Here is a 21,952-nt window from a genome sequence, read left to right on the forward strand (position 1 = left end):
AGCTCATCTGAACAAGCAGGCTTATATAATAGTTCACACATTTTCAACAGAGTTGAGATCTTTTTTGTGGGGAGTCCAAGCTTGACGTGAGCCCTCTTTGTCCATTTCAAAACCAGTTTTTATGTGTGTTTACAATCAATGTCCTGTTGCAAAGCTCAGCTTTGTCCAAAATGTAACCATTTGACCCAAACTATTCCACCCAGATGAAATGAAATGATTTAGGATGTGCAAGGACAAACCAGGAACCACCGCTGGTCTGTTACAAACTGGAAGATGCTGAGACCTGAGTGGACCGAGAGTGTGCAGGCTGAGAAAGAAGGGCATCCAGCAAAATAAACACCTTCAAGCACGGGTAATATTTGTAGCTGCCTAAATGGACAAGCTGAACGTCCTCGGAAGAACATCTTTTATGGTGAAGCTTGACCTTTTTGAGAACAATAATATGAAGATCAATGTGAAGCATTCAAACCAAAGAGCCCTTATTCACAGACTGTCACGCATGGTGGGGTGAGTTGGGTCGTTCAGCTCCCGGTGCTAGTAGTGCATGGCACACAGTGGGTGGAACGAGAAAGAGTTACTACCTCTAAGTTGTTATACCTGACCTCAAATCCACAGGTAGTCGGTTCACACTTGGACACAATTTGATGTAAACGGTAGGAATTGTGCCAGAATTTCTCCCTCAACAGTAGCTGCATCTTGCATGCCGTTGTGTTTAGCTGAGACGCCGCCCTGGAGGTGGATACTGGCTGTGTTGCTGCTGACCTGAACGCTGGATTAGATTTTGTCTGCTTGGCTGTGTCTCTCCTAGGTGAAGCCACCTCAGGAGCTGCTGCTGTTGTGCTGCTACGCTCCTTTTGTGTCTCTGCTCTGTCTTCTCTAACCCAGAGTCGGCCGAGGCAGATGACCGTTCACACTGAGCCTGGTTCTGCTGCAGGTTTCTTCCTGTTAAAGGGGAGTTTTCCTCTCCACAGCTGCTACATGCATGCTCGGTATGAGGGATTGCTGCAAAGTCAATGACAGTGCAGGCGACTGTCCGCTGTGGCTCTGCGCTCTTTCAGGAAGAGTGAATGCTGCAAGTCAACAACGCGATACAATCTGCTGGTTTCCCTTACACAGAAAACGTTTGACCACCTGAAAGAACCTCCGCTTTGCACACAGACACATTTAAAAATAAATACAGATTTTGGGTTCCGACCTCGCATTTAATTTCTGTTTGACTGGATTGCTGATCTGCAACGTATAACCACGACAAGGTGAAATTAATCAACACAAGTGACAAGCTCCTTATATGACTTTATTGCTCTTCCACTGTGACATTGACTGTATTTTGCCACCATGTTTCCTGATCAGCTGTTTTTCCCTGAGCAGCACACTTCCAGGGGAAAAAAAACTTAGTTATCAGCGCAGAAAACAATAGAGAACTTAGAAAGCAATGCGATACATACAGTGTCATTTTATGTATAAACATTATTGGAATATTAAGTTTGATGTAACAAACATATTCTGGAGGTGATTTCCTGAAGGGATGGTGCACCTGGGCATAGAGCATGCAGCACATTGGCAAACCCTGCTTAACAGGAAATCTAAGAAGCTTAGAGTGCTAATGCCCAACTGGCCCCAGGTAGCTACACAGTAGAAACAAAGAGCCTTTACAAAGATGCAGTGTGGGAAACAGAAACAAGATGAGACCTAAATTACTACAAATCTGAAAAAAATAAATAAATAAGAAATATGCAAGAGCAAACTCTTAGATTTAAGTTATTGGCTGTATTATTCTTTAGTGGTTTAAAATAAGGTGAATTCAGATATATCAGGACATTTTTCTGTGTAATCAAGGTTAAAAACCAGTGTCATTCATTTTTAAATTGTTCTAGGTGTCGACTCAGTTTACATGAGGAAAGTTAAGTGTGCGAAGTGTGTCTCACCGTTTTATTGTGATTGACACAAAACTATTTTTTATTTGACACGTTTGGTGAATTGGGACAATTTACATGTAAATAATGTTTTTTTTATGGATGCTCTTCCATTCTCAAATGTGTTTCTGATTCATCGTTTGGGGCCTCTCATCCTGTTCTTCCTCCCAACTAATTTTCTGGTCATTTTCAGTGTTCCCCTGCTTTTGTCTCCCTATCTGACTGTCCCTCTTCAGGATGCCATTGCTTTAAGAACAATTAGAAAACATTATTTTAAAAATGTAAACCCAAACAGCAGTGATATTTAATATAACTCATTTATCAAAATTATTGGGTACAGCTAGAAAATCTATTCCTCGCTAGATCTTCTTAAACATCCATGTCAGACGTTTTTGTGGTTATTTTGTTCAGAAAATTCTTCACTTCCAACTTTATGTCAGGTTTTATGTGCCGAAATCTTTAGACTTTACTTTATTAATTCCCCAAAGGGTAATTTGTTTGCAGTAAGTAACAGTAGTAGCAACATCAGTGATACATGTTACTATCTTTTGGTAAAATGGGACAAAAAGGTATTCATTTAATTAGCTAATTTACAATCAAACAAGTTTTGTTTTCAAGCACAATTAGATCATACACGTTTTATATAATGTAATATACATTTAATACAAGGATGAAATGGTTTTTTTTCTTTTGCTTAATTCGTCCCATTTTACATAATCTCCCATTTTACCTGAATTCACCCTACATTAGTGAATTATCAATTTAAACTAATCCTTTAAATAAAATGGGAAATAAAGAACCTCCGCTGAGTTTCATACACTTAGCACATGAAGCAGTGCTGTTCTGCAGCAGTTTATTGTTCCCCAAACACAAAAGGGGTGCCTGACCCCTCAGCCATATGCAGGCACCTTGCTGGAAACAAACCCATGTGCAAAGAGAAACGGATAAGAGCAGCAGTATTGGCATCCCTTTTGGTAAAACAAATCAGAACTTAACCAAAGATGATCATGATGATTATTGAAAGTTGATGACTATTGCTAATTATTGTTAACATTATGCTTATTTGCATTCTGCCCTTTTTTGCCGTTTGAAACTGACATCTTTCCGGATCTCGGCATGGACTAACATTCTTTTGGAGTAGCCTGGATCATCCTTTCTTGCTTGGAATCTGGTAAAAAGCAAAAGTATCGTTTGTCCATAATTTCTTTATTCCGACATAAAAATAACAAAAATAAAGATTCTAGGTCAGGCGTCAGCAGCCTTTAAGGTGCGAAAGTTTGTCTGCTTTTCCCAAAGCGGCTGCGTTCTCCACTCCTTTCAGCCACTCTTTACATTTCCTCACAACAGTCTCATCCACATCTCCATCCTCGTCCTCGTACTCCACATCATCGTACTTGTGCTGATCGTTCAGCAGAGATATTTTAACAATAGCGGTGATGTCCTGCTCCGCGCTCTCCGTCTTGGCGCCCGGGGCGCAACACTTGGACGCTCCGTGCGCCTTTTTGGACGGAAAAACTCGTCGGTGCCGAAAGTCCGCGGAGGCGCAGCACTTCTGCTGCTTGGCCATCATCTGTTTCTCCAGGTTCCGCTTTTTAATTACTAGAATGGCTTCAGGAGTGAGGCTGAGGGTGAACTGGATCTCCTTCTTTGTCTCATCTCTCCCGCTGAGATGCCTGGCGGAGTCCATAGAGCTGGAGCGCCTTATTCCCAAGGATGGATCCTGTGGTTTGGGCACAGACAGCCAGCAGGAGCCCTTTCCCTGAGTCTCTTGCCCAGAACCGGACTTCTGAGCTTGGCTTTTATTCTTCTCCGGCTGGGATCTCCGCCCCAGATTCCTTAAGTTTGCTGATGCCCAAGAACTGGCCTGTTTTTCCTTTTCGGATCCCGGTTTGCCGGTTGGATCAGTCTGAGGCTGGTCTCCGTTGGCCTTCTTTTTCCCAAACAGCTCCTTGCCAGGAGAGGAGATCCGCTGCTGGAGGCTGATAGGCGGAAAAGGCATCTTTGTGGTAAGGAGGAAAAATAAAGAAAATCAAGACATAAAAACCTGCGGGGGGAACCTGAAAACCGCTGCGCAGAGCGAACACAGGCGCTCTGCGGGCATCGTCAGCGGAGCGGTACGGCGCACCTGTTGTCCGCAGGAACTGGAGTCAAACTGGTCCACGCAGACGCATCCCTGCTCCTTATAGTGGAACTGGCAGAGGGGGCGTGGCCAAGAGGCGCGCCAAACAAAGAAACGGAAAACCTAGTGACGTCATTTAATTGCTTTTTTTAGGGACTTCCCTAAAAGCAATGAGCCACATCAACCTCCTGATGGTCACATATTTTCAGTTAATCAGCTGTTCCTTATATCTACTTTTAATTTTAACGTTTCAAAGACCAAAGCGGTGTTTTAAAGAATGCGTTTTAAATTTAGAATAACTAGATCCATCTTTGGATGTTTTGCTCTCATCAAACTTCCTTCAGTCCAAGGTTTCTCAGATTCCAACATGGCATAAGATTCTCTAAAAGAAACGAGCCATAAATCTCTGTCAATGTTAAATAATCCAGTTAATGTCGGCTGGTGTGTTTCATTTGTGAATCTGGAATTATTAAAGATTCAAGTTCCTTAAAGAAAAACATTGAAAGATTATTCTATTTTCTAACCAAACTTTAGGCTCATCAACTAAAGTTTGCATTGCTAATTATTATTATAATTATTTTTACTGTGCTTACACTGAGCTCAGCAGGGAGGCTAGGGTGATGTTGTTGGACTGAACAAGCAAATAAGCAGTAGACCCAATTGCTCTTTATTTTTTTCTGAAATAAATACAAAGGGACAATGATCCGTATCGCCCTTACAATCCAGAACCACCACTTTTACCAATTTACCAGAGCAAAGGTGCATAAATGGACAGCTTTGATCAAATTATCTTCTAATAGTTGTTTGGATTTCCTCCTTTTTTTCCTTCAAATGATTTCAGATATTGGGTGGAGAGAAGAGAAATGATCCCACTCCCTTGTGAAATTTAAAGCGATTTCTCATTGGCACAAAGGTGGTCTAATTTTTCTAAACTTTCCAGGGTCAGATTATGCTACAGCAACCAAGGCTGGTTCCACAAAAGGAAGAAAGGAAAGAGGGAAGGATAAAAGAGAAGGAAGAAGGAAGTGATGGAAAAAAAATAGGGACAGAAGGGGGAAAAAAAGGAAGTACACGAGGGGAGAAGGACATAGTGATAAAGGCGAAGGATGATGGGACATTTTTTCCAGATATGGGACCCTTGCTCACTGCATAGGAGGACATCCTCCTGGTATTCTCAGGTTTGAAATGATGCTATGAAATCGCTTATTTGTGGAATGAACATGTGGCGAAAACACACCCAAAAAAAAAAAGAGAAAAAACACACAACACTGGCCAAGTTATTTATTCATCTTTGCAAGACGATTCGGAGCGCTAATCTAAAGAGGAAGCCCAGGCGCGTGGGCTCCCTCGCCTCTGTGACATAACAGATTAAAAACTGGAGGAAACAGCTGGAACGCCAGCAGATTGCGGCGGTCAGAACACATCCCCATCAACCTCGAAACTATAGAAAGATCCAAAAATAGCCGGCAGATGAAAACAATCGCAAAGGCAACCACGTCCAGCGTACCATAATCGCTTTATCCTTCAGATTACTGCGGCGGATTTGGCGGATCTCGGGCCAAATTAGTTGCCCAAAACGAAAGGGAGGGCCGCGTGCGAGCGAACCCGACACATGAAAATAAACATCCAGTGGCTAAACGGGCATTACGGAAACAAGAGGGTGAATGAGTGGAGTGATAAACCGGGGAGAAAACCTTCAGGGTGAACTCTGGCGCCGATAACTTCCTCATCGCGTTGAGCTGCATAAACTGTTGGTCCAAAAGGACTCCACTTAACAAAAAAAAACTAAAACACCTCGGCATAATGCGAACATCTGCTCTAAAAATGGGGGTAGGCAGAGGCAGTGCATCCTCCAGAGGAGGTTGTCATGGTAACCACATCCTCAAAGGCTGCATGCCAACGCAACAGAGGGAGGCCGACGCTGGCTGGGTTATTGGGTCATGTCACAATCACAATGCTCGGGGAGGCGTAATTAACTGGGTCATCGCTACATATGGCAGGAAATCACATCTGAAAACGGAGGAGCGTTTCTTTAATGCCTTTTATTGCGTGGGGGGGGGGAGCAACGTGTGTTAGAATGCGCACACTTAAGACCATTAGACGAGACACAAAAGAGGCATTTTTTTTTAAATCTCATTAGCAGAAGAAGACAAAATCCTCAAAAGAAATGTAGGCACTATACATCCCAGTGCATCAGCAGTAAAGCATCGACTCAAAAAAAAAAAAAACGCGTCACAAAACTTCTAAACCTTAATACAACTTAAAAACAAAATACTGAAAGCTTAGACTGCTTAAAAAAATTGGAATATGTGTGTTTGGCATAAATACAATCACTTCATCAAGCTGTGCTGGTGCAGTTTGCTTTTGCATAAAGTCAAAATAATTTCCCTGCACTTGAACCGCATAAAATCTTTAGAAAGCATACGAATATGCTAGGAATTTCTTAAATATATTAAAGGCGATGATTACAGTCGACGCTGATTTACTTAGACTAAAAATAAACATCTGTAGCTAAACGTGAAAAGCAAGAATTCACAGTGTGAGTCAGAAAGAGACGAAAACTGATGGAATAGTGTATAAACAACGTCTTTTTTACAAGTGTTTTGTGTGATGCATTCTGGGACCGGTCTTCTCAGGAAACCGTGTCCTCCTGTGCTTTAATTCAGGCAGGTTGTGAAGCACTTCATCACTGCATCTCTGTATAAAAAAAGACAGAAAAAAAACAACATCAGGAACATGTTCAGCATCCGTTTAAAACTGCATTATTTATGAAACAATCAACTGATTAAAAATGCAGGGAATAAAGAAACGATGATTGAGTTCGTCTCCATTAAGAGACCGGCACCCCTTTGTCGCCGACATTTGGGCGGGGCTCGCCATGAATAAGTGAGCATGTTTTGACGGGGAAGAGCCTCTGTGGTGGAAGCCCCCCCCCCAGCTCCAGGTGCGCCGCGTCGGACGGCGACGCAACGTGTTCACCATGGCAACCATGCATTGCTGCCAAATCCGTCTGCTTCCTCTTCGCTTGTGCCATCAGTGTGTTGCTATGCAGACCTCACCTTGAGCCGGCGTCCGAACTCAGGCCGGGAGCTGAGAGAGCCCGTCAAGGTTAAAAGGAGGCACGGTCTGGGCGGGAGGAGGAGGTCGGGAGACTCGCTCTTTTAATATTTACCTTCTGTCCAGGAAGATTCGACACCAGAATCAACTCAGCCATCACGGCTTCTAATACTTTAGCAACCGAGGCTAATTTTGGTTCCCTACAGCCATGTGACACATCCTAGCTTTCCAACAGATCATCCATTTAAAAAATAAATCACAAGTTTCTTGACTTAAATATGGAGATTTTCAGTAACTTTTAAACAAAGGGGGGTTTGTCATCTGTATCCTCTAAAAATTACGAAACAACAAAGTACTACTATAGGTTTCTATTTAGCAAATGTGTTTTTATATAAAGATCATTTAGATTTGGCAAATCTTGGCTGGGTTGCTCTAAATGAAGACGATTTAATGCTCAGTAACTTTCCTTTAGGACGTAAATAATTACTGGACAACTTTTCTTTTTATTGAGGATTTTCATGAATAATGAAGACTGATAAAAATGATTTCAATCTCAAACAAAATGTAATTTAAATGTATATTGTCTGAAAACTTTGTATTGCTGTCTACTCCTTTTTATTTTGGTTCTGCTCTCCGTTTGAAGCCGGCTGACTCTAATAAAACTGTACAGCTTATGACCTTTGATGAAACCAAGATAGCTAATAACTAACGTAGCTTTTAATTCCTGAGAGGATATAAAATGCCTCCCTGGTGGTTACAAAGGAACAGGTGCTTGGCGATAAACATCCTGAGGTAAACGGCACAGTTTAGTGATCAAATTTCAAAAAAGGTGGGGTGGGGGTGTGACCTGTGCCTTGTTTAGTATCTAAAAATTCAGACTTAAAGGGGTCTTGTTGTCCAACATTTACAGTTATAAGATTATTTTTCTATTTAGCTCGGTTTCTTAAGAGGGACGGGACTCCAAAATTCTCTCAGGACCTACAGAGATTCACATTTTTCCTTTTCAGGTTTTTAGAATAACAACCAAAAATCTGAATCTCTTCATTTTTTCGAGCTCAGTCTGATGTTTTTTCCCCCCAGAGTTGGAAGAATTTTCATCTCCATTTCCATCCTGTTCAAGTTGCATCAAGCTTAGGCTGCTGGAGGACATCAAGGTCTATTTCTGTCATTCTGCTGTTCTCCTAATGTTCTCCAATTTTGAATTGTTTGCTGTTATTTCAACTTTATGTTCTCTTTGTCATTTTTATTTTGATAGTAGGTACACCTGGTCTGGCGTTCTTTTAGCTGTGACATCATCCAGGGGAGACAGATCAATCACTATTACAATATAACATAGAAAGTACTCCTGGATCAATGTGTGATTCTATGCTTATGTGTCTCTGCTCTGTCTTCTCTAAACCCAGTGGGTCGAGGCAGATGACCGTTCACACTGAGCCTGGTTCTGCTGGAGGTTTTTCCTTCCTGTTAAAGGGGAGTTTTCCTCTCAACTGTCGCTTCATGCTTGCTCAGTATGAGGGATTGCTGCAAAGCCATGGACAATGCAGACGACTCTCCCTGTAGCTCTGCGCTCTTTCAGGAAGAGTGAATGCTGCTTGGAGAGACTCGATGCAATCTGCTGGGTTTCCTTACAGAGGACATTTTTGACTAATCTGTATGAAGGATTTGATTGAATTGACTTTTTAAAGTGCATTGAGGTGATGTGTTGTTAATTGGCACCATATAACTAAATTGAAATCAGAGCAACGACAGCCTAGCGGGTCCTTGGGAAGTGCACACGCAGCAGGTTTTAGTGCCTCGATCTATAAACCTCAGGTTATTCAAGGCAACAAGGTAAAACACATTAAGGGATCAGGTCTACTGGCCATGTGGTGTCGAGTCTCGACAGGTAAGGTTTAGTCTGACCAGAGACGGCGATGTAGAGGTTTAACCGGCTCTCAAAGGAGATCGGTTTACTCAGCAGACTCCCAACAACAGCGAGGACAATGGAAAGCAAAGTGATCAGATCTAAATTAAATGAAAAATGGATTACCGTGGAATGCTCAGGGGGGGAAAAAAAGGCAGCAACATTAAAAAATAAAAAGCAGCAACGCAAATAAAGGCTAATCAAGATTTTATTATGTTTTTTTCTTTAATTTCTTTAGAGGAATCTGCTTTTCAGGAGACCGCCGTGGGTCCTTTGTCTTGGTTTTGTTTTGTTGTCTGCGTTTTCGTTGGGGGAGGGGGATCTCAGGGAGGTTACATGCTGTCTCTCAGCTGTCAGCAGAGATTATAGGGGTCACCCAAACGCACAAGGCACTTAATGGGGGAGCTGCATGGCGGCAAGGGGGGGAGATCCGGAGTGCTCACCAAATGAGATATGACTCTCCTTACAGCTGGACTGACAAAACAACATCACACCTCCTGCTGGGTTGGACCAAAGCTCTCAGATGGCACTCTGCACGACCGCGTTTTCAACGGGGAAGGCTAAAAGGCCGGGAAATATATCCCTTCATTTACATCTTCCTTCTGTGAATCATTTAAAGCTGTAAGATTTCTAAAAAAGGGGAAAAAAAAACAACAACAAAAGCACTAAAGACGATCATCCCGTCTACATCTAATCAAAAAATTGCATCAGGCGTTAACCCTCGAGAGCTTACCATAAGCTCATTACACGCGGTATAAAAGCTAGATTGAAGAAAAAAATATTCGTCAAATCAGTCGGAAAGAGCCTTACGCCACCGAAAATCAATTTGTTCTGATATTACAGAGGGCTAATACCTAGAAAGACAAACAAACGAGCAGCTGCCATTTGTTTGACACCGAGAGCAAACACGTTGGGCCGGATTAGAGCCGTATGTTGGAGACGAACGGGGGTAAATAAAAACATGTTTTCAAAGACGACGCGGCCGGAGCAAATTCCACCCCTTTGTCTTCGGCTGTATAATTAACAAATATTATCATTTCTGTGTCAAGTTTCTTATTTTTTTCCCCCCACAGACACACGAGCCGCTGTCAGGAAGGAAAACATGAATATGAACAGACAGAGGCAGACAAAGGCAGCCTTATAGTCATCAGGTCTTACCTGGCGAAAGGAATGTAGGAGATGCTATACCTAAAAAAAAAAAAACACAAAACATGACACATAATTACTGGTTATGGCAAAATCCAATTTAGCAGTGGTAAACTCTCCTGGCATTCTAGAGTCTGCTGAGGATTTGCCGTTTTCTTAAATTTTTAAACAAACTTCAATGCATTTCATTGGGATTTTATGAGGCAGACCAGTACAGAGCTGAGCATAGCTGTGAATTGGAAACGGACCCATTGCTCAAATCCTTTTCCCGGCAGAAGTCTAAACGAAAGAGGCGCGCAGATGCATTCAGCCTCTCTTACTCTGATACCCTTAAACTAATGCTAGTGTAAAGAACTGACTTCAGAAGACGCTTAATTACGAAGTCCACGAAAATGTGTTTTAATCCCGGTGCAAACAGAGAGGTTATTTGAAGGTCCCAGGGGTTTGTTGGAGAGCAGATGATTTTAAGGAGGATCTTTTTTGATGACCCACATGTTTACTAGATTTAACACGTAGTTAAGTGTAAATATGCTCAGTAAAAATGTGTTGGCAAATCATTGCCACACATTGATCTTTGCATCAGGGACTTGACAAAGACTTCCAGCATGAACATTACGGGCATCCTGCAGCACTTACACTGCAAAAAGGCAGATAAAAGTAAAATATTCTTGAAATAAGTGTTTTTGTCCTTGATTTGAGTAGGCAAGTTTAAATAATCTGCCAATGGAATCAGATTTTTGCACTTAAAAAAGGAACCACTCATCTCCATCATCTATCTCCATCATCTGATTTCATATGCAGCACATCTAATTATCTTATTTTAGGGATCATAATACTAATGTCATTGTCAGATTTTTAATTTTACTTATCTTCAGTGCCCTTTATGCAGTGTACATTTAAACTATTAAACCATCCCACATATTCTAAAGATGAGAGGAATTCGATAGAGGAGCTGAATGATTAACCAAAGCCCCCCAAGCACGGTGAGGTAGGAAGGACTCTACTTAAGCCAATATTTAACCACCGTCACGAGGACCATCAAGAAAACCACAGCGCTGGCCGGGCGCGTTCATCAAACCACCTTTGATGAAACGTTGTCGAGCTTCTGACTCATGAACCGAGTTCAGCTCTCAGCCTGACGGCTGGACTTTGCCCACTTCTGCGAGGGTCAGCGGTGACATCTGAACGAACGCTCGCACGTCTGAGTGCCTGTGTGGGCGTGCACGGCGCGCCGGCTCTGCGCCTGACATGCGTGACTCGAGGGTGCCATGGCGACGCCTTTTGAGGATGTCGGCTCGGAGGCTGAAGAAGCAGAGACCTGCCAAACTGTCCCGATCCGTCCCCCTGCGGCGTATTTGCAGCTGTGAGCTACTGTAGAGTCACGCTGACATTCTTAAAGCCCCGGGGTTTAGCTTTGCTCAGATTACTAAATGTCTAACTCCTGACGCGCCGATTTCGCTGTTAATGAGCCCAGCGGTTTTCCTTCAGGTCATCAAACCATTTCTTTCAAAAATAAGACGACTAAAAATACGAGCCATTTACAAATGACGCTTCCATTTATGGGAATTTTTTTTTTTTAAACTAGGGCTGAACAATTAATCGCATTTTCAATATAATCGTGATTTAAAAAAAAACAATTTTCAAATCGCAGAGTCTGCAATTTTTGGCTATGTAACAATTAGGGAATTAGACACGTCCATTAGGTGTCAGTAAAATGTTTAAAGTGGGTTTGCCTCCACATGGAAGGGAAGACAGTTGCAGCAATGAAATAATCTAATTTTATTACTTGTTTTAGAGTTTGTATAATCATACAAAGCATTACGTTCTGGTCAATCAGTTTAATACATAGACTTGTTTGTTGGTTGGACTTTATGTTCAACAAGGGTTGATGTCCAATTAAATTAAAAGCTGTTCTCTTGAATAATATTCTGATCAATAGAAACATTAAAAGTTCATGTTTGAAAAATAGTCCTTGTTTACAAACATCTTTATTTAGAGGCCATTTTTGTTACTTGTGGTTAATGCAGAGAAAAGTCAAAATTGCAATTTTGGTTGAAATATATTGTAGGCAGAACGCGATAATTTCTGCTCTGAGTTTAGATGCTGTGGGTCTTTTAGCAACTAATCTGCACAGCGAGGAAACAAATTGATTTGTTGTCTGTATATATTTTAAAACACATGATAAATTAAACTGGAAAAAATAAATAAATCGCAATATTAAGAAAAAAAAAAAAAAAAAAAAATCGCAATTAGATTATTTTCCAAAATCGTTCAGCCCTATTTTAAACCAGCCTCACTCACTCAGGCCTACTTACTACCAGTCCTGTATCACCATAATTCAAATAGCTTGTGTAGACTGGTTTGGCATCATTAAGTAGACCACAACATCTCAAACGGCGACTTTAAGACGTCTTGATATTCAAGAACAAATGAATAACAAAGCCACAGACATGTATCAGCGTGGAAAAGGGTTCCGCATCAATTTCTAAGGCTTTTGGGACGAGAGCCGTTCCTCCTTAGCTTTCTTCTACTTGTTAAGAATTAGTCCTATTATTGTCGACTCCCATTGCTCAACACAGAGACGCCAGTCTCTGCATTGTTTTTGCTTTGTTTTATTAACAACATTCCAAAAACAAAAAGTAAAAAACAAAGCAACTGGACTTGTTTTCCGTAGTTGAAGACGTTTTGCTTCCTCTCCAGGAAGCTTTCTCAATTTAAAAAGTGCGAAGCGAAACGTCTTCAACTATGGAAAACAAGTCCAGTTGCTTTGTTTTTAACTTTTTTTTTGAATGACGATGACCTGGATGGCTGAGAATCTTCACCAGCATTTATTAACAACAATTACATCCGCCATTACTGCCGTAAACTGTACGCTGCTGTGTGACGTCTTCTTCCGGTATTGGTGCATGCTGGTCACTGTGGGGTGTTTAACCTTCAGGCAGAAGTCTGATTAAATGTCACATTTAACAGTAGCGTGAACGACCACCCACAAAAAAAAGAAAAATCTGATTTCAGCAAAAAAAAAAAAAAAGTTAAAGCAGCTAGGACTAAAGTCCTCCACGGTCGAGGTACAGCTGAGAAATAAGAACCAAACCAGAGAGTCAACCTTACCAGGTCATTGCCAGAAACTGAAGAATACAGAAGATGATAGCCAATCCATTTTTGTGCCACTGTAAGCAGAAGAATATATTAAAGCAGCCATTTCGGCGGGCCAAATACTGATATCTGTACATTTTCTGCCTTTCCAGGGCTCTGGGTCGGCTTAGCCAACACTTACCCAAAATGCTGCACAAAGTGTTAAGGCGAAGCAGAGCTGGTGGGAGGAGAAGACAAATAGTTACCACTTCATCACCACATTTAAGAGGAAAGGTAGACTTCAGACCACTTAATGCACCAGATCTACCAGAACAAAGCATCTGCATAGTGAAACATTTCATTTGTGACGGCAAATATTTTATTGCCAGTCCCAAAAAGATGTAAAATAGAAACTGTAGAACCTTAAAGTAACAGACCTACTCCATTCAATTTTATTTATATAGCGCCAAATCATGATATCATGTCATCTCAAGGCACTTTACAAAGTCAAATTCAATCAGATCTACACAGCTGGGAATTACAGCAATATGTGGTGTGTATACAGAGTAAAGTGTTAATTTTTTCTATCTGACTTACAATAAAAGTGGATATTTACCAGCATAACGATGGTTGCTATGAGTCTTGTTGGTTCAAACATCCTCTTTAGCTGTTTTAATGGGCCCATCAAGAAACAGGTGCTTTAGAAATAAAACAGAGAGAAAAAAAAAGACAAGTCTGATGGTTACATGGTGCTTTTCACGATATAGCTCAATGCATGTGGTACTTTTATCGTTTCCTTGATAATAAACCGTCTTCTGTCACAAAACACAACCGAGATGAGGGCTCCCAAGTGTTTTTCTATCGCCAGCCCAGCCGGCTTTCAGATCCACAAACTAAGAAATGTACAGAAACGGTACCGGACACCTACGCTAAACGGTGCCGAAAACGTGTCCCACATGACTATAACACACTAGGCGTGGGTGACATGACCATATTACATCAGGGAGGATTAGGACGTGCTGAGGAGCTGCCAGAACAGACAGACAGACTGTGGGATCTCCAAGCAAGGCGTTGTGATTTATGCAGAGCAGGAAACGCGCTCAGAGTCCTATTCGCTTCAGCAAACAGCTGGGAACCCGCTGAAAAATAGCAGACGCTAGAGAACATACTAACAAATCATTTATTCAAGCAAATATCCTCAAACTGAGATATTAGGTTCATTTAAAACTGTTTAGTTATGTTTAAAGCTAGAAATTTACAAAAATTTGTCTTACTCTTCAGTGATGGAAACGTTAGACCGAAGTACAATTTCAAAAGTAAAAAATGTGTACTATTTTAAAACAAATGTGCATTTCAGAGGAAAATTGTGGAACAATTTGGATGAGGAGGAGAAAAAAAAAGGCTTTCAAAAACCTTATAAGAAAAATATGATTAATTCTTATACACTTGTTAGTTGATAAAAAGAATACGTTTTTTTGCAACTTATATTGTTAATTTAATGTATACGGCCTTGGAAAATTTACTACGTAATTATTGAGAAAGGGGCAGGCTTATACAAGATTTTCGCTCCTCCTGCTCCCTTCACAGGAAGGTGTACAGGAAGCGTTGTTTGTGAATCAATGATGAAATCTGTTAAATCGTGTAAATAAATTGATTGAAAACAAAATATCTCAGAACTTCAGTCTTAGCTGTTCTTCACTCTTCAGAATAATACCCGAGCGTAGATCAGCCGCCTTTAACCCGTCAGGCTAATTAATAATTTAATTTATCTTATCTAAATATTATAATTGTTTGATTGTTAAGGAGGTTTATATGCTCATTTTCTTCACTGTTTAGCTGGTGGCTCAGCCAATCAGCTCTCTCTGTTCCCACCATCTTCCCTGCTTCAGACAAAAAAGTCCTCCTCACTACTCCTAACATTTTGTCACTTTAGGAGCTCTCTGACAGCCTAAGATGCTTTGTGAATAACTTTTATCTTACAGAGGTAAAATGTTAAGACAAACCTTAGAATTGGGGAAATTCTAAGATGTTTTCCTAAAACGACGTCACTAAGAGCTACTTTCTTTGAATAAGGGCACATGACTGGAGCCGATTCCTCACTGTAAGAGCATGAAGGTGATTTATGTGGGAAAACGTCTCATGCTAGTTAAACAGATCTCTACTTTCTGCTGCAGGAGAGGAGAAATGTCCCGTAGTTAAACGTTGCTCCTTTTTCCCCAGAACATAACGTCCTCATGGTGGAAACAGGCAAAGTGGTTCAGGACCCAACGTGACGAGAAGCCTGGGACACGAACACGGACCCCAGCAGCGTGAGCGACGGCTTCCGACGACGCAGCCGAAGCCGCCTCGCACGCCAAGGATGTCTGACGTCAGCCAAGTTGAGGAGGAGACGGCTTTCCCCGGTGAGGCGCGCGGCCATGTTTCCCAGCACGGCTGAGTGGGCGGCAGGACTCACCGGGGAGTCACATCTGCTGGATGAGAAATCAGAGCAGCGCGTGTTGACGTAGACTCTGTGGACCCATCAGAAGAGAGAGGGTCTGGTGCTTTGTCTGTCCCTCGCTACGCCAACTGCTCAGTGTGACAGAGACACGCCGTCCACGCACATCCTGCTCACTGACGGCGAGAAAAATCTGTCAGCTCCAAAAGTCTACGAGCGACTGTAAAACCCCAAAAAAAAGGGGTTTCCGTAGAGAAGAGGAAATGTTTTTTGTTTTTTTAGACACGTGAATAGACAAAAAAAAAAAATACTTGATCAAAGCCATCCAAAAAAAACAGAAAGAAACAAAAAAGCGACCAACAAGGACATCACAAATATCCCGTTTAGATGCAGACGTTATATTTCATGCATCGGCTCTGCTCTGATCCACAGAAAAGCGTCTTCGTACAGTGAATAAGTGTCACGCTAGACAAAGAGGAACTGAGTTAGTGGAGATGCTTCATTGTTACAAAAATGATGCATGGAGATAAGGCTGTGACACTTATGTTTCTAAAAAATCCCCTCTGACACAAACTGGTTGTTACAGCAGAGAGGAGCCGGAGGGGGGAGAAGACCGAGTCGGCACCGGAAGTAGCGTCCCTGCCAAATCTGCCTGTATGCGCGCAAGAAAAGCCGCTGACGATGCCCAGTGTTAAACCTGCCCAAAAACAGGCAAGAATAAAGTTGGTGAATGTTGCAACAAACAGCAATGAGACCCACGATGACTAAACAGTTCAAAAGCTTTTCTGCTTTGGCTGCACAGCAAACATTGACCCTAGCCGGTAAGCAGTCCGACCCACAGTTCAGCATTTCAATCACAACAAGGTTTTATTGAAAAGGTTGATTCTGGCTCACCGCCTCTTTTAACATCTAAAACTTTTTTTTTACCCTGCATTTAAGAAAATAAAAAAGCGTGGGTAACTAGTGCAGTTTTCTGCCGCACTTATGTTGGGTACATTGAAATAACTATAAATATGAAATATACAGCACAAAAATAAATAAATCAAAAGCATAATTAGAATTTCACATGTTGAAAACTCCATGAAACAAAGGCTGAGCCAGTCAGATTGTCAAACTCGCCACATTTAACATGGAGCAGAAAAAGAAGACGTTGGTTTGAATTTAGCCGTTATCTGCAGTCTTACCTGGACAAAGCCGCAAGATTTCCTAGCGTGTAGAAAACAGCAAAAAGCTTGAGGCCCTTAGGAAGGAAGAGCAGCGCTGAGCCCTGGAAGAACAGCAGAATGTTATCTGGTGAGATGTGGAGAATAACATCCTCATACATTTATCAGAGGTCAAAGGTTAAGAAAACCCAACCATGCTACATCAGGACAATTATTAAGATTAAAAGGTTTTAAGAACTCATTCCTTTCTCTGGGAATATGTGAGAAAGCTAAAGATTTAGTTTCTGCGCTTCTAAAACTTCACAGAAACGTATCTGGCTCCCTCTAGTGGCAGAATGATAAAAACGTTTGGATAGAAGGCGTTCATTATGCATTAGTTTATACATTTATGTACATATCTACATCTTTGCATCGATCTTTTAAATAAGACTAGTGCAACAAACATTTGTGCACAAACGTGATGTTCAATTTATAAGTACGGTGCTATTACATTTCGACTTTTATCAATTAAACACTTTTGAAACTATTTCTAGTGCCTTGCAAACCATTTGTACCCCTTAACTTTCCCTCATGGTCACCTTACGATTACTAATCTTTGTGGCTTTTAAAGGAACTTTCACTTTTACAAATACAAAACTTTAAAATGTGACATGCATTTGTTGGCGCTAATAAATACTTTGTAATAGGGCTGGACGATATAGAAAAAAAAGCATATCGATAAAACAGAAATCATACTGATCGACATTGATAATTATAAAAAAAAAAATAATTCAAAAACACATATTTTAAGTGGATGCCTGGCCATTTTATGCTGTTGCTTAGCGACCCATTTTTAGATACAGAGCACTGAATTAAATTCAAACTCAACCCTTTATTCAACCAACTTTTTTTTTTTTTTTTTTTTTTTTTAAAGAACAAGTGCTCTCTGAAGGGGGCGGAGCTTGGTGAGGGATCATTCCTGGGTCTGCGTTTGTGATTGGTTGTTAATGACTGTCATATTAACCTACATGAAAACAACAGGAAATGAAAACTTTTTTTTTATTGAACTTTTTATCGACCCTTTTCCTTTTTCCAATCGCGCCACACTCGATCGATAAACATTATCGAATTATTGTCTGGCCCTACTTAGTAGAGACACTTTTTGTTGCGCTCACATGTGGAGCATTTAAAACTCCGCCGCGATCTGAAAACATCTGGATCTGGCAGGTTTACCTCCAGATTTGCCTTTTAGGTTAAGTCTGTTTATTAATTATATAATCTCCAGCAGGTCACTGTTACACTAGATTTTTTTTATTTTTATTTAGCAGCAATCAGAGTAAGTGGATGCACATTTTAAAAGCATGTGGAAAGTTCTGAATCACTTTGTATCGGTCTGTCACGTGAGATCCCCGGCAAAAAAAAAAAAAAAATGCATAAAGGTGTGAGGATGTAACGTGGCAGAGACAGCACCGGTGTTTAAAGGGTATGAATACTTTTGCCAGGCAATGGTCACATGTGGTAGCTCGGATGATGGATCATTGTGCTATGGCCTTTTAACTTTGATCCCAACTCAACCGGCGTGACGCCCCGGACTTAGAAAAAGGGGCAGTTCTCTTGGGGAAGTGTGAATTATCACAGTTGAGCGTGTGACACGACACTTCCTGTCATCCTATCAAGCGTACGCGCCAACATGGTTAGGTCAAGCCAGTTCTTTTCTTTTTAAATTTACACTACAATAAGTCGGTAGCACTGTCGCCTTGCAGCACGAAGGTCCCGGGTTTGAATCCCAGCTCAGGGTCTTTTTGCAGGGAGTACAGAGGACGATGTGCAGAAAAGCAGAGTCACTCACGAGTATTGAACACAGGATGCCAGAAGCGAAGCATATGACGAACCATTTCACCCTGGTGCTGAAGCTGAGAGTGCTGCCTTCAAGGACCTGGGGGAGAACAATGGGAGGATGTCACACGACAAGTCTAATGACCGGCAGGCTTCCCACGGACGTGAACACATCCCCCCCATGTTAAAGCTGCAGGTCCCACACACACAGGCATTTATCACGAGGCAAGCAAGAAATACACAGATGGACACGACTTTAAAAAAGACAAAACTTCAAAATAAAAGCAAAACTGAGACCAGAGTGAAACCAAATTGCAACACCTTACCTCGTATCCTCCTAAATGCGAAAGCGTGCAAGAGTGTCAAAAACAAAACAACAGTTAAGAGTTAAAAACAACAACATACAACAAATATGGCGTTAGCTGTTTCTGCTAATAAACGGACATTTAAACAAAAAAACAAAACAAAGTAGACACTAACAGCTAACGGGTCCCACGTGAAAACAAAAGAGAAAGTGTTAGAAAAAGTTCATGGAGACAGCCGGGTCACCATAAACAGAGCCAGTTAGCATTAGCAGCCGTCAGGCGTCGAGCTAACCTGCGCCGTCAGCCCCAGCTCCTCGTTGTCCTCCCGGCCGCTCAGCACACGCCGCAGCTTGTCCATGGCTGGAAACTCAAGTGCTCAGGCCAGACAATGGCGTTCAAGTGTCCAAACTAAACTCTGTGGCTCGGCCAGAAAACAAACTGTTGTCATCAGGGGGGATGTGAGCCGCACTTCCTGGACGGGCTTCTCACCGACGCGCTGACCGGGAATCAGTTCGCCGAGCCGGTCTCCGCCCCCGTGTCAGCAGGGCGGCGTTTTACTCACAGACCGCAGACCAGAGTCTTAAAGCAACTAAAAACGACACTTCCTCTCCGCTTCTGACGAGTGTTATGGTGTTACGAAACTTTCATGAAAATTAACCAAACAGCAGGAAGTTCTGTCTCTTGTCGCACACTCTTTTAATGTGGTGAGATTTTATTGGCTGGAGCCGGTTTGTTGTTAGAAAAAAAAGAAAGAAAGAAAGAAAACAATGTCTCATAAATTACCACATAAATTAAAAGGTGCATGAAAGATTTAAGATTTAACGTTTCACAGTAAAATGTATAACAAGAGGTCCGCTACATTTGTTCAATTGTCGCCACCTGGTGGAGATATTCCAAATTATCAAGTTTTCAGGCTCGGGAGGGTGTATGGCAAGCTAATTTATATTTATTCAAAATCAGTAGCAGCTGCCGTTTCATCTTTTTCGTGTTTTCATACGTTGAAATTAAACCAATTTATTTTTCTTTCTGATGTAGTATTTTGAGAAATAGTTGAGATTTTCTGACAACTTATCTAACTTTAGCATTGTTAATTTATGTATAGCCTACGTATTTATTTGGATTTTGATGCCTGTATAGATTGAATGTCTCTCAGGACAAATGACCCATTGATTAAACAACAATAACTCCAAGCATGCCTGTACACACACAAGGTGATGTATGTATATATATATATATATATATATATATATATATATATATATATATATATATATATATATATAAAATCACATTTCGTCATTGATTGTCAAGGTGTCAGGTACAAGCTGGCGGGTGATGTGATTAACACCAAACATCTTGTGGAAGACTGTTCCATTTTGTATGACATGACTAAAACTACAAAGGTCCAAAATGTCAAAGATTATTAATGGCAAGGCAAGGCAAATTTATTTGTATAGCACATTTTAGTACAGAGACAATGCAAAGTGCTTTACATGATTAAAATACAGGAAGAAAAGAAAACAGAGTAAAAGCAAGTACGAATAAAATGTAGAAACAAAATAGAACATGGAAAAATAGAAACTAAAAGCAAACATTAAAAATAGTTGGACTACAAAGTTGAACTAATGATGTTTCAGTAGAACAGTTTAACTAGAGCAGTCGAAGGCAATCCAAAACAAATGTGATTTTAATCTTGATTTAAAGGAACTCAGGCTTTACGCACTTTTACAGTTTTTTGGAAGTTTGTTCCAGATAAGTAGAGCATAGGAACTAAATGCTGCTCCTCCTTGTTTAGTTCTGGTTCTAGGTATGCAGAGCAGGCTGGAGCCAGAAGACCTTAGTGGTCTGTAGGGTTGATACACTGAAAACAAGTCTGTGATGTATTTAGGTGCTAAGCCATTCAGGGATTTATAGACTAACAGAAGTATTTTAAAGTCTATTCTCTGAGATACAGGGAGCCAGTGTAAGGACTTTAGAACTGGGGTTATGTTCTCTACTTTCTTAGTCTTAGTGAGGATGCGGGCAGCAGCGTTCTGGATCAGCTGCAGCTGTCTGATCCACTTTTTAGGCAGACCTGTGAAAACACCGTTGCAGTAATCAATTCTTCAAAAGATAAACAAATGGATTAGTTTTTCCAGATCCTGCTGAGACATTAGTCCTTTAATCCTGGAAATGTTCTTCAGGTGATAGAGAGCCGACCTTGTAACTGTCTTTAGATGCTTTTGGAGGTTCAGGTCTGAGTCCATCACTACACCCAGATTTCGGGCCTGATTAGTGGTTTCTAGCTGAAGCAGCTGAAGCTGTGGGCTAACTTCTGATCTCTCCTCTATTTGTCCAAAAATTAATACTTCTGTTTTGTTTTTATTCAACTGAAGAAAAGTTTGGCACATCCGTGCATTGATTTCTTCTAGGCATTTACTTAGTGCCTGAACCGGTTCATAGTCCCCGGGTGACATGGTGATGTAAAGCTGTGTGTCATCTGCATAGTTATGGTAGTTGATGTTATTTTTTATGATCTGAGCTAGAGGGAGCATGTAGATATTGAACAGGAGGAGACCCAGGATGGACCCTTGGGGAACACCATATGTAAATGTAATTTTTGTCGTCTGGGATGTAAAGTTACCTACTGATACAAAAAAGTCACTGTCCTTTAAGTAGGATTTAGGAACCAACGCATATCACAGATAGGAGGTGACTAAGATCATTAAAAAAGTTTGATGTGGACTTAGGAGACCTGTAAACATCAAGAAACATAGTTCGTACCGGGCTCTTTACCTGGAGAGCCAAATGTTCAAAAGAGTCAAATTTTCCCAAAAGCACCTTTTTAGTGAATCATTAAACAATGTTGCTACTCCTCCACCTTTCTGTGAGAGCTGTCTGCTCTCACAAAGAAAATTGTAGTTTGGAGGAGTCGACTCCAACAGAATGTGCTTCATTAAGTTCATGTAACCATGTTTCTGTTAAAAACACAACATCTAGATTATTGTCAATAATGAAGTCATTAATTAAAAGGGATTTT

General features: G+C 41.1%; 2 protein-coding genes across 2 annotated transcripts; both read right to left on the bottom strand.

Moving 5' to 3' along the window:
• Positions 1-1,277: 1,277 nt before the first annotated feature.
• On the bottom strand, positions 1,278-4,077 carry prr18 (proline rich 18). Its single transcript, XM_012859233.3, has one exon. It carries the CDS (start codon positions 3,910-3,912, stop codon positions 3,166-3,168), a length of 747 nt encoding a protein of 248 aa, XP_012714687.2. The 5' UTR covers positions 3,913-4,077; the 3' UTR covers positions 1,278-3,165.
• Positions 4,078-5,299: 1,222 nt separating this feature from the next.
• Positions 5,300-19,561, bottom strand: sft2d1 (SFT2 domain containing 1). The gene is made up of 8 exons (XM_012859234.3): positions 19,226-19,561; positions 18,642-18,728; positions 16,835-16,917; positions 13,830-13,911; positions 13,416-13,451; positions 13,250-13,308; positions 10,151-10,180; positions 5,300-6,729 (listed from the first exon to the last, which is right to left on the bottom strand). Exons 1-8 carry the CDS (start codon positions 19,289-19,291, stop codon positions 6,690-6,692), a joined length of 483 nt encoding a protein of 160 aa, XP_012714688.1. The 5' UTR covers positions 19,292-19,561; the 3' UTR covers positions 5,300-6,689.
• Between the last annotated feature and the right edge of the window lie 2,391 nt (positions 19,562-21,952).

This window comes from Fundulus heteroclitus, chromosome 22 (assembly GCF_011125445.2).
Source record: "Fundulus heteroclitus isolate FHET01 chromosome 22, MU-UCD_Fhet_4.1, whole genome shotgun sequence".
Classification (NCBI taxonomy): Eukaryota; Metazoa; Chordata; class Actinopteri; order Cyprinodontiformes; family Fundulidae; genus Fundulus; species Fundulus heteroclitus.

Coding starts and splice junctions, on each gene's coding strand:
- prr18 (XM_012859233.3), bottom strand. CDS start 3,912: ATGCCTTTTCCGCCTATCAGCCTCCAGCAGCGGATCTCCTCTCCTGGC.
- sft2d1 (XM_012859234.3), bottom strand. CDS start 19,291: ATGGACAAGCTGCGGCGTGTGCTGAGCGGCCGGGAGGACAACGAGGAG. Junction 13,912..16,834: donor AATCTTGCGGCTTTGTCCAG/GTAAGACTGCAG, acceptor TTATTTCTAAAG/CACCTGTTTCTTGATGGGCC. Junction 6,730..10,150: donor TCCTACATTCCTTTCGCCAG/GTAAGACCTGAT, acceptor TTTTTTATACAG/AGATGCAGTGATGAAGTGCT.